The 12852-nt window shown below is 44.0% G+C and overlaps 1 protein-coding gene across 1 annotated transcript in view; it reads right to left on the bottom strand.

The window, feature by feature from the left end:
* Nucleotides 1-2637: 2637 nt before the first annotated feature.
* The window catches only part of LOC128727384 (kazrin-A), a 33636-nt gene continuing 23421 nt past the window's right edge, over nucleotides 2638-12852 (bottom strand). The window contains exons 12-13 of the mRNA XM_053821295.1: nucleotides 4087-4110; nucleotides 2638-3069 (exon numbers count right to left, since the gene is read on the bottom strand). Of these exons, the coding sequence (XP_053677270.1) occupies nucleotides 2638-3069; nucleotides 4087-4110 (456 nt within the window). The remainder of the gene's footprint in view (nucleotides 3070-4086; nucleotides 4111-12852) is intronic.

Raw genomic sequence — 12852 nt, 5'->3', positions numbered from 1 at the left:
GGTGTTAGTTCCGCGGAGCGAGCTGCAAGACACGTCCGAACGCAAGCGTCTTCAACCTAACTTTAACCGAAATGTATTGCCAACGAAGGCCTGTTATGACAGCCGTGCTGTCATTTTGGTATGACATTACTGTACCTGCCGCAACGCATCAATTTTACTCTTTTTCTCGTTTCAAGAAGCAAGAAAGTATACTTTTCTTTCTTAGGAAAAAACGAAAATTATAATTAATTACTCACAATTGGAAATGCAAATAGCCATGAAATTTATGCGTTGCATAAAAACATAATTGTTCACAATACAAAACGAGAATGTTAGCGGAAACTTTCAATCATTGACAGTAGTTTCGCTACTATCCGCTTGGAGCGCTAAATGTATTGAAACGATGAAAACTTTCTAGCTAATGAAGCTTTGATCTAGAATGAATTTATTTCACACGTATCTTACACATGGACTGTACAAGGATATACAAGGATGTTTTGTTTTTCCATAGCAAAATGCAAGATACAAGAATATGGCTTTTGAGAAATAAGCAAAATGAAAAGCGTACTACAGTATTGTTGAAATTATTGACGTGTTAGATGAATAAATTCTGTTTAGACTACTTACACAAAACAATAGTCTTACTTTATGTATTGATTCTTTTATTTCGATACGTTAAGGTTATCAGTGTCGACGATAAGCGATTCATGACTATAAAATATAGTTCTTAATAAATACAGCAACTTTGGTCGTCATTTTGTTGATTTGAATATTCTTCAATTTTCTTTTCACTTTTCACATATTTATCATACCTTGAGCCATTAGATACATGCGTTATACCTACAGATCCTTCATCCAATCTGAGTTCCGCTGACGACGATGTGGATCGAAATATTGTGGAATAAATAATGTTTGATGATGTCTTCGAGCCTCTGTTCTGTGGTTCTCCAACAATTGATTATCTCGTTCCTTTACTCTAGCATCTTGAGACCCTTTTTATAAACACCCGCCCGCGAAAGGTGTGAACTGAACTAGTCTACTTTTTATGTTTGATTCGTGGAAACGGTATCTTTTAATCATTTGTTTTTCATGTCGTTTCTATATTTCCGTTCTGTTGAGAAACTTCAGCGACACCATGCCACAAATCAGGCACCTCCGTGCTAATACTATTACTCCTCCAGTATTTCGGCTGATGATATGTTGCACCAAAACACACGCCCCCGGAAAAATGAAAGGCGGGTAACTTTCCCGTAATTTTTTTAATATACTTAGCTGCAACTGCACCGCAAATGACGGCACAAATGGCGGTTATCTAATGATAAAAATTGCATCGTTACCAATACAAATGAACTGCCGTCGATGGCGAGCTGACCACTGACGCAATTTGGTACAACCCGAAAATGCAGCCATGGTTGGAATGGACCCCGCGAACACATGGTTGGAATGAAGTTGCAATGGATGAAATCTATAAAACTTGCGAATCGGATGAATAAAATCGAATAGAGTACACGAGAAATAAATACTACGTAACGACATCAGGTAGCGCGGTTCGCTACAATCATGCCTCGATTGCACTTAGCTCGGCCCAATAAACAAACATACAAAGCGAAAGGTAGCCCTTGACCGATCGATAATGCCATCGCCATTTCCGTTGGCAGCATCGTTGCGAATCTGCACTCGGTGTACCGCTAGGGGTGGAATGTAAAAGAATATCACCCCAATCGATTCCAACGGCCGCAGCGCGCCCAGTAAATTCACATTAACGCAGGTCCAATTAGCGACGCGGTTATTAATGGCGAGCAATGCCGACTGGAATGTCGGAAAACCGTGGGCGTTAGGTTCGCCCACATTGCGGCACTCCGATAGAGCTGATAGTTGACTAATGAATTTGGTTGATTTAACTAACTTAATTACATTCAACTGCAATCGAATGATGCACCCTTTAGAATGCACCCGTACGGATTTAAATTACGGTCTAAAGCCTTGTGAGGTTGGTCAATTATAAGTAATAACAAAATGTAACCGAACCTGTACTATACTAGCATACTAGACGAATCGGGGATCGAATTACAAGCTCTCTGCAAGTGGTCAAATGTTGTCAAAGTGCAATGAAAACGCTCCTCATGCTTTCCAGTCTGAGGCAACATTGACGAAGCTGATGGGTTTTGCGGTTGACCAACGAAGCTGCACCGGAAATGGGTAGTACGAACGTCGACAGTTTCGTGAAACCACGACGAAGTCAAGCTGGCTCGGATGCAGTTCCGCTTCCGTTATACCTGCCCAGCGGGGAGTAGTGTGTGTCTGTATGATTCTTTTTTCAGCTATCAGTTTCCTCATAAACCATTACCGGCAGTTCGAGTTCAATGAGTCTACTGAGGATAATTAATGATGCGGCCTCGTAAAAAGGAATACAGCCACACAATTTCGCGCTCGATTAATACACAGCTAGTATTTTCATGAACCCAAATTTGGCTACATACTGCAGCTATACTGAAATAGATCTTTCAAACGAATCAAATTGTCAAACGTGTTGGCAGTTGTGATGGTAAAAAGGATTCCATCGTTGTGTGTCCGTGTCGTCTCGCTTCCAAATCATTCCTAGCAGCCCTCGACTTCTTCTCACGGATCACTCGATGATCTTTGCGTGCCTTTGCCAAGCTAACCCACCGGTCCAACGGAGGGAATCTCGATGTCGCTGATGCTCTTGACTCGCCGGTGTTGGGCGTATTTCGGAAGTGTCGAGTGTCCGCTATCCAGCGGTGGCGCACTGACCCGGTTGCTGGTGGCGTTGAGTCGCTCCGAAGGTCCAGCTCCAGCCGGTCCTGTCTCAACTGACCGCAGCCCCGAGCAACCGGGAATGGGTGGTGGCGCCGACGTCGGTGGTGGCAAATGATGGAAGAAAGCCGGATGGCTCTGAAGCGAACCGACGGTGGCGTAGATACCACCCTCGCTGCTGCTGAATGAGGGCGTTGGTGAGGTTGAGCTGTAGACGCTGTTTTTGTCGGAACCGGCTCCACTGCCGCCACCATTAGCGCCACTTCCCCGTGTCTTGTAGTTCGTGCTCATACGGAATGCCTTCGTTAGTGAGCCCTGGAATTTTGCGTGTGATGGCGAAGGAGAAGATTGCATGGGATGAAGATCGAGAAAAGTTAGTAGTGGAATTATGGAACATGGTGATTTTTTTTTAAATTTAGCTCATTTTCCTGAACTAAAGCTATCTATCTTTAAAACTGGTTGAGGATCATATAAAACTTTATAAAACCTAAATTTGACAAACCTTCATACACCTAAATAAACTATTTTAATCAAAGCCTGAAGTAGATGAACATATGATAAGGAAAACTCAACATAAGTTGTGCTCTAAATTAAATCCAAATGAATTGAAAAGCTCTAATCATCACGTCGTTACATAAGGATACTTCTACTTTACATGCAACATCCATTTACATGAACCGAGTCTCCTGTATCATTCCACCGATCGTAGAGAAATGTCGCTAGTTTGCAGTAAATTAGCGCCTTGCTAAACAATCCATCTGCTATCCTATCCTTTCCTGTTCTTTGCTATCCTTTCCGGGAATGGAACGGGAAGAGTGGTTTCAATGGCAGAAAACTTTCTATAGATACTTCCAGCCAGGTCCGAAAAGTCAACCAATTATCACGCCGGACCAGCTAAAACCGACCGGTTCTTTCCCCGCACTGCTCAACAATTATTAGAATTGTGTCCGCTCCGATGCAACTGACGATGACGGCTGAGCTGAGTCTTTCACTTTTCCCACCATCAGCGCTCCGGACTGCTTGCTTTAAATGCTAATTAAACAAAACACAAACAAACCGGGATCGAACCCGAAAGTTAGCCCGGCACCGTAGATGTGCAGACGGTGGGCGAAAACCCGCTTTCGAATATTCCATTATGCAGGTATTGGAGTGGAGCCGGAAATGCAAATCTTTTGCCAGCAAAGTTTCAACGGAACCGGTGGAAAAGCTCTACCGCATGAACAGGTATTTCAGTTTCTCTCTTTCGCCTCTCCCTCTCTATCTCTCTCTCTCTCTCTCTCCTACTATTTTCATCTCACTCACTCATCCACTCTCTTTCTCGGTTAACTCTACCTGAGATCCTTTCCAGGCGGCGAACTGTCCTCGACGTGCGGAATAGTTTCGGATGAAGTTACAGCAAGGATACCGTCGGGATCCATCGGAGTGGGGTTTGGGTTTTGGGTGGTAGTGTGGTGGCGGAGGTAGGTTCATGCAGAAAACGCATTCCCGAAGTTAACACACAGGACCGGGCGAACGAACGAACGAACGAACGGGAAGGGATTAGAGAAAGAGAGAAAATGTCGAAGTTGAATAAGGTGTTTGCGCAAAAAACGCGACTGCATGCTGCATCCAAGCTGCATTCTACTACTACATTCAACATGTTACGAGCTACGTGGAAGCCAACACTACCAATACAAAGCATCATGCTATAAGGCAAGAATGGATTTATAGGGGGTTTTTCATCATGCTCCGGTGATACGGCTTGGAAATAGAAGAAGTACTCATGGTATGAAATATCACAGTAGGCCGTTGTCATGAAACAGAGTTTAACGGTGACGTACAAAATGATTTAATCAAACAACCCACACATTACGGCAAAAGTAAAGTTGTCCTTGAAACATTTCGTCCACATTTTATTTATTCGATGTCGGAAAGTGTTTGGTAGCATATGCAATTTTCAAATAAAAGGCTTGATCAGCCTTCCTATTGAAAATCGTCAATAACATCGTTTAAAATATAATGTTTTATTCAATAGTGTTCGTATGTTCTCTAACGCATTGAATTGCATGACAATACATTCAATATCCGCACCAAAGAAACATGAACCCAGCGACTAGCGTCACAAAAACTGACAGTAAATAAAATAAATATTTCCCCGTCCGCACAATTGCTTTCCAGTAAAGTTCCCCCTTTTTTCCACTAAACCGGCACCAATGTTTACGAAGTTTTCTTTCGCTTTTGCTGCCATTTGCGATATGAAAATTCGGTCGCCGGATGACTAACGAGACAGGCACACCGATTGCTGGGGTACGGGGAAAGGACCCGTTCGCGCCTAAGACGTGATTCTAAGGAAAAATCACGTTCCCCGTGTGTTTGCCGTCCCGTATTTGTACCCGATGCTATCCCCTACAACGAGCCCCGGAAGCCACGGTGGAAGTGCTCACGGTGTCCTTTTATTTTCATATCACCCATCCTCGAAGGATCCAATGCACCGGTGTTCGTATCCGTTGTTACGGAGGGGAGTTGCGTGTATAGACACGGTAACAGCAGTAGCTGTATGCAAAAAAAAAAACAAGACAAAGCACTGCAAGGACATTTTAATGCCACGTGCAGCCGCGACTCGTTTGCCACTTGAGCCCGACGTGGAGGGTAATTTTATGATTCTCTACCTTCGACCGGGACCAAAAAATCCACCCTGAAGTAGGGGGAAACCCGTTGAAGTAGCGCACCTCGGATGCAGTAGATAAGCACGGAGAGGGCATTAAAAAAAATTGAAACCATACCGTTCGCCGGCTGGCAAGTAGAATCGTTTAATTTAATTTTGTACTCGGTCTCGTGCCATAAGGGTGTCAGTTTTTCTTTATTTTCCAACCACTCGTTGTGGAAGAGGGTTGGAATTGCTTTCGAATAGGAGTACCGATCTTGACCTACAGTCCAAATGGGACGATGCTCTCAAATCGTTTGCCAGGCAAGGACGTATTGAATTGTCTTCCCGAGGAAAAAAATGAAAAGAAAACAGAATATGACGACCTCGAAGAATGCATTGCTGAGGACTGAGAGCTCCAGCTCACCCGCTTAATGCACTCGGGTGACTCCTTTCGATCAGTTCGTCACCCCAATGTCCATGCCAATCAACTCACTGACCCGGGACGCTATCCACCAGCTAACCACAAATGGCTTGCGAGCTGGCAGAAGCATCGACCGGGGGGTCGTGACACCATCGAGGCGCCGTAATGGTATGCAAATTAACCGTACGAGCTCGAAAGAACAAACTTCACCGCACGGCTATTTGCGGCATGGTACGCCAAGCCAGCAGGACACCACGGGTGACAGTTCATTATGCAAACGGGTCTTCATTCCGGCTGATCGAACGCATACTTTTGATCCACTGGCGTTGATGTACTGCATGCGGTAAGGATCTTAATGCGACCCGACATCGGATAGCCATCTTGAGCTATCGAGTTATTGAGAGAGTGGATAAAAGAACGCCCTAACATCCGTGTAACGCACGCTTCTGAAACGCTTGGCGTGTTGGCTTCAAAACGCTTAAAGTCTCTTGCATCCCAACTTCGCCTTCTCAGCTGCCCATTGCGGTAATAAACTGCCATTTGTCTCCCCATTAAGCGGTCGAGCGATTAACTTGTTTGATGATGCTCCGGTGATTTTCCTATACTCATCTCCTCCGTCCAAGCTAATCAGAAGTTGACCTTCTCCGGTGGTGCCTCTCGTGTGCTTATCTTGACCGACCCAGAAGCTACCCAGCCGGGCAAGACTTCTAGACAGCAAACCTAGTGCAGGTCCCATTGGAGCTGACGAAAGCGGTCTATCGTTCGAATATCGGGTACCCGTGGTGAACCGAAGGCTCAATCGCATATTCATACACTCAACCGCATTGGACTTCCTGAGGTTGGCCGGCTCTGGTTCAAGTGGTTCGGTACGGTGCGGTGACTGCTCGTCTCCGCAGATGCAGCACAAAGGGGCTAGTTTGATTTCGCAAAAGCATTCGCATTCGCTTTAATGGCCTCCGGGCCGACTGGCAGACTGGCTGCAGTGGCACCTTTGGAATGTGTCGTTCCCATTCGGTGGAACTTCTGGCCCAGCTCGCTTTGATCTCGGGCCAAAGAACTGGGTCTGCAATCCTGCACGATGGGTGGATGTTGGATGGTGCTTAAGGTTGTGCTGCTTTTTGAAGCAACGACATCGTTTGGAAGGAGAGTAAAACCTACCATTTTCCGATCAAAAGCACTCAACATCTTTCATCCAAATATATGTTTTTCTTTTGAAATCATCTCCTCCTCCCTTTACAATTAGATGAAACTCCAAACGAATTCAGAAAGGTAGACAGAGGCATTATATAGCAATAGCCAGTTGTGTGTCACAAAAACTAAAGGTTGTAATTGGTCTGTGCTACGTACTAATATCAATCCTGTCTGTACGTTATCCTTTGGGGTTCATTGCGGCTCTAATTCTTCACGGATAATTATTCAAAGTAAGTGATAATGAATAAACTCGATGTTAAATGTGCAATTTTCTAATTTGTATCCGCCACCAGCTCGAAACGGAAGCCCGAAAGGATAAAACACAGCTTTCAATTCGCGTTACCACCCAGAATAAATTATAAACCAAGCCGTGGTGCAATCATAAAGCGTTGAGTAAATGTTTTTTTTTTGTGCTCACTCCCGACCGGATGTTGTAAAGCCGCTTGCGAAGAAGGAGCAGTAAAAATATTTACTAGCAGCAACAAAGTAACGGTTCAGCGCGTGTGACGGTAGTTCCTTGCCAAGCCGAGTGAAATATGATGGAAAATGGAAAAATATGCGACCGCTAAGGTCAGTTTCATGCGGGGGGTTTTCTTCTCCATCAGTTCACCAGCTAGAAGTCCCCCTCGTTTTACGATGGTCCCCAAGCTTCGGCAAAGCTGCGATCCAATCAGCAAAAAGGAATCTATTAATGTGAGGTTGCGCTCAAAATGGGTGCTGTAAAAATCGTGCCACTTTTATTGCACCCAATTATTGCGGGGGTTATGCTTCTGTTGGCCACCTTGTGCGCTTTGGCGAGGCAAACGAAACGTTATTGCTTATGGCAATTTAAATGGCATAGAACGGTGGTTCAAACAACCATAAAGCACATAAAGCATTAAGTGCATACTCACATTATATTTTACCTATGACTATGTTATGAGGGCGGAATACGCTGACTACATTTCCAGGTAGTATGGCGTTCTAAAAACGCCTTCAATTGCTTGTCATGGATCGCGTAATAATTCTTTAATTTATTCCGAATACAGTCTCCTAGTGACACACTGAGTGTGAGCTTAAATAAATAAATAACACCCACACCAGCGCCTATGATTCTATCGTAGTAGCGATATCGTAGTAGCTTTCCCAGCTGCAGTTGCAATCATTTTTAGTAGCTAACGCTCTAAATGGCGCTATGAGGCCACTCCAGTTCGAAAATTATGATTCACATACTCTCCTCTTGGACGTCACCAGCTTTCCCAACGGGTACGGAGCAACGTTGTTGCGACCCACCGGAACGTCGATCGATACACTACAGGCAAAATTTGGGATGTATCGTTCGTCTCGACGTTTCATGAGCTTGTCACCTCTTCGATCCATACAAATTTCCAATCCGTAGCGTTGTGCATGGGTGTGTTTGCTATCGTCGTGAGCACCGCGCGTACCGCTCAACACCCCGCTCCACACAGCTCCCACAAACTAGCTCATTTTTCTTGTCACTCGTATCGTCACGAGTTTTTGTTCCGTTCTGTCTGTACCAAAACTATCTCCGCACTCGTCTTGAGTTTCAAACCCGTACTGAGCGGCCCTAACGTAGCTCAATCACTCAATGTTATTATCAGAACGGAATGTCCGTGGAACAACGACTAGAAGTTTGTAGCGATCGCTTATATTTAGCGAATTTCAATTAGGGGTTTCCCATTCTTAATAAATTAATAATTTCAAAATAAGTTTAACCCTTTCCAATGCTTCAACAAAATGGTTCAGCCATTTAAGCAACTCACACAGTAGAAGAAAATCGGAGGGAAAACCGTATGGGACAATTTATGTTATCAATTTTGTAATCGTCGCGAAATTGTCTAAATTACGTTTACGATAGCTTTTCCTATAGGAGAGATGCATTCATAAGATGCCATGCATGCGAAATTCATTGACTTCAATTTAAAGCATAGACCGGCAATTGTTTCTACGATTGGTTTGCAAAGCACATTTTCATAACGATTCAGGTGCTTGTTTATATTAACAAAATATGGTATTGAATTTACTCACAACCGAGGGTAGGCTTTCTGGTAAAAGATACAGCAATTCGTACATTTAGCCAATCGCTTCGATCAGAAAGCTATTGGATTGGTTTTACCCTTAGCGAAGGAAGTCTGTTTATGATAAACACCGAAGAAGCAAATCCAGTACAATTGAAAGTATGCGGAATGATAAGGAATGAATGATTGGTTGACGATGGAAATCACGATATCGGGGGATCGATGGATATTACCTACGTATTTATTACCGATCGATATATTACCTACCGAGCTCCATCACCTAAACATGGGAAACGGAAGTCCTTCCCTGCAAACCAGCCAGATATGGATAACGCTTTTGTAAGGTTGAGTTAAAGTCCGTTATTATGTTCAATATTTTTTTCTACTTTCATGTAAATAATATCGACTGTTGAAAGATTAGTTTTTAATATTGTCAAAGACATATGATTTTGACTGAAATATTTACGCTCATATCCCTTGATGGTTCCTACTCATTTGCTCAAAAGAAATAATTTAGTCTGTAAGAAGTTTAATCCAAGCACACTTACCCTAATACCCTAATCATTTTTTTAAATCCACTAAAAATATCTGTCTTTTTGATTGTGATGTGCCGACCATGAACGTGAAATAATGGTGCAGATCAGAAACAAACTTGCGAGACGGTATTTTGCTAGGCAAATTCAAGTCAGTTTCACGTTATGGGTAATATGGGGTTCTCAGCGATCTCAAAATATATTTTAATCGGCGTCATAATTTGGCCTTAAAAGAAAGAAAGTCAACTGTTAGCAACGGGGCACATAATATGAGACTCGACGGCAGAATCGGTAAATTTTCGACGCTCAATCATTTCAAGACAAAACTTCATCTCATCAGTTCCAACTTCTCCCCTCTCTAATTCGACCCGAAATAATTCAAATTTGCAAAGAAAAGGAAGAGAGGCAGAAAAAGCAAGGCAGCCAAGCACAACAAAGACCCTAAACAGAACGAATAAGAGCATAGGGGGGAGAATCGTTTCGACACTTAGAACACTCAGAGCTAATGTTCCACTCCGACATGCACTCGCGGCCACACGGTCAAGAAGAGCTTGAAGCGAAAATAACGAGAGCAGAGCGTACGGGCGGGCCTGAGCTTCCTTCCACATGGATTTTTTTTTATTTCATGATCACTCAATTTTACGCGAGCGCCATTGATTTGCAACACATGCTAGGCAACATCCTCATGAAACGTCGACTTTTTACTGCATCTCGACGTCGACGCGACGGTCGAGGCGACGATACGAAACGTCGGCTCGACGGTCGAGCCGACGATATTTAACGTCGCCACAGCCCTAAATGCTAGTCGTGTAGCAGCATTTGTGTTTAGCTCGAGCAAATATGAGCATCACCATCCGAAAGCCACACTTGCGTGTGCAACATTGCAACGAGCGTGGCTAGGGATGAGCACAATCGAAACTTAATTGGAAAAGTTTCTCCTCCATATCTGCCCGGTTCATGCCGAGACCGAGCGACCGGATGTGTTCGCGTATTTGCAGGCAAAAGTGTGCCGAGAAAGCGAGCGTTTAGGAAATAGATATTAATTTTCGATGGCCCAAGGTGGAGGACAAACAAAAAACTCCGGAAATATGTTGATTGGAAATGCGTGTTTCAATAAGTTTGCATATTTCATATGCTGAAAATAAATCACTTCCGTCGTTTAGACACTGAACGCCTGTTTGTGGAGTATATTTGCATCACACTTTAATTTCAAGCCATATCAGTGGAAAATTAAATTCTCTTTAGCAGAGTATCATGCGCAATGGTTTTAACTACCGTCGGCGAGAGTTTTCCATTGCGCCGTGAAAACTCACCTCTATAGCGTTAGATCGATCAGAGACGTGCTTTTCTTCCCTCCAAATGCGTCCAATTAATATTCACTTCAACGTCGATGGATACTGCGCTGACGAAACAATGTCGCCATGAGAACACATCTTCTCCCACCCACCAATGGGTGTCACCGCCCATCTGCATCCCATCGCAAGCGAAGGATCTCGATTGGAGAAAATTCTCAGCCCACGGTCCGGGCGTCTGGGCGTGCATAGTTCGCGTCCCGACCACCAGAGAGCAACTCACGAGCGGCGCTGGTGTCATTTCGGGTGTGGTATCGCGTTCGATCGATCAATCGATTGTTAAAAAGGACTGGGGCTTTTACGGAAATTTACTTTACCTCTTTACTCTCTTTCTCGCAAATCCAGTTCTTTTTTTCTTTTTCTGCTCGCTTGTACAAGCGAAAGATACCACGCAGCGTTCGAGTGAAATTGTCGCCATAATCGAGGAATCGGTTACCGTCGTCCCATTCCGTCCGTTTCGTGGGAACGAGATCCGTACGCAGGATATTTTTTTCATTCCCCGAACAAAAGGTGGAGATTTACGACTTGTTGTCCCGACATCGAGCTGCAATGTGGAATGGTAAGAACCCTTCATGCACCATCCGTGGTTGCAGTTTGCCGTTGGGATTGAAGCTTTACTGTTACAACTTCGTTTCATACGAAATCATCTTTTACTGGAACGAGCAATGAGGTAGGAGTTGTAAAAGCCCTTTGATGTGCTTTCACTGGCAGGGTATGGAATTGACAAATGATGGCAGTGAGAAACATAATATCAACCATATTTCAAAGCGATAACAGAAACATTTGAAGGCCCATCTGTTCAAGTTGGTTAATAACTTTTCAAGCATCGAATAAATAAGCATTGAAATAAATGTGATCTGATTACAAAACGGGCATCTCATATATGAGCTTTTTATCGCAGTAATTCTACGGTTATCTATAAAGCCCGGTGGCCGGATTCGAAGTGGCATGTGTGGCCTCACCAGCTAACCTCAACTCCCTGAACAATCATCTTCTCACCACGACGGCGGCCATCTTCCTGAATACGGTGACACTTATTTGCTGGTCCCGCAAACCGAGCCACGGCACCTGACGAGCGGTGCATCTGACAGGAACGCAATCATCGCAGCGCAAATGACACAAACACACACTGTTGCTGGCGAGCGAGAAAATGGAGCAAACATTGCCGCATTTTCCGTTCCGAGAAAAAGATGGCGATGCATTCAGAAGCACGGTGCACTCTCATGCGTCACCCTCGTTCGTTGTTGCATCGCTGTTCGTAAAGCAATCGATGCCCGGGCTTTTCTTTCTCCACCCTGCCATAGGGATGTTGGAAATGGGTACCGCGAAAACTGGGGTTCGTTTTTATTTCGAGCAAAGTCTGCCCCTTCTGTGTCGGCTGCAGTGGTTGAGTTTTTCGTTTAAGGAAATGAAAATGGGCATTGGAACGGAAGGAATGTAACCCAGATTGCGATAGAAAGGAATCGAAAGTAGTTTCTTGCAACAACACGTCGTCGTTTATTCGCGGATTAAAGCACATGCATTGAACGGGGGAATATTTCACATGTGCTTTAATCCGCGGGGGAATGGGGGGAATATTTCACCATACTCCATTCTGGCCTACTTTGGGAATGTTGGCATCCTAGAAAAGAGACCTCATCTTACTGAAAGAGGATCAATTATTCGTCCTTTTAAAATTCACGTTGTTTTCAGAACAAAGTTTATGCTACGATTTCAATCACAAACTATTTTCAACAATCGTAATAATCAAATAAAAACGCGCTCTACTCCGATCCAACTAGCGCTTTTGTGTTCGCGCGCAAAAGTTAAAAACAAACCCTAGAAGCGAACTTCCGCGCCAAAGGGTGCTCGCGAGTCGAGGATCTATTTTAATTACCGCTCTAAGGATGTGTCATTCTAAAAGAAATATAACTCCAAACTTAATTATTTCGTGCCGTTTCCGCGAACCTTTCCGGGG

Source organism: Anopheles nili, chromosome 3 (genome assembly GCF_943737925.1).
Source record: "Anopheles nili chromosome 3, idAnoNiliSN_F5_01, whole genome shotgun sequence".
Classification (NCBI taxonomy): Eukaryota; Metazoa; Arthropoda; class Insecta; order Diptera; family Culicidae; genus Anopheles; species Anopheles nili.
This window is presented reverse-complemented; position numbering and strand designations above follow the sequence as displayed.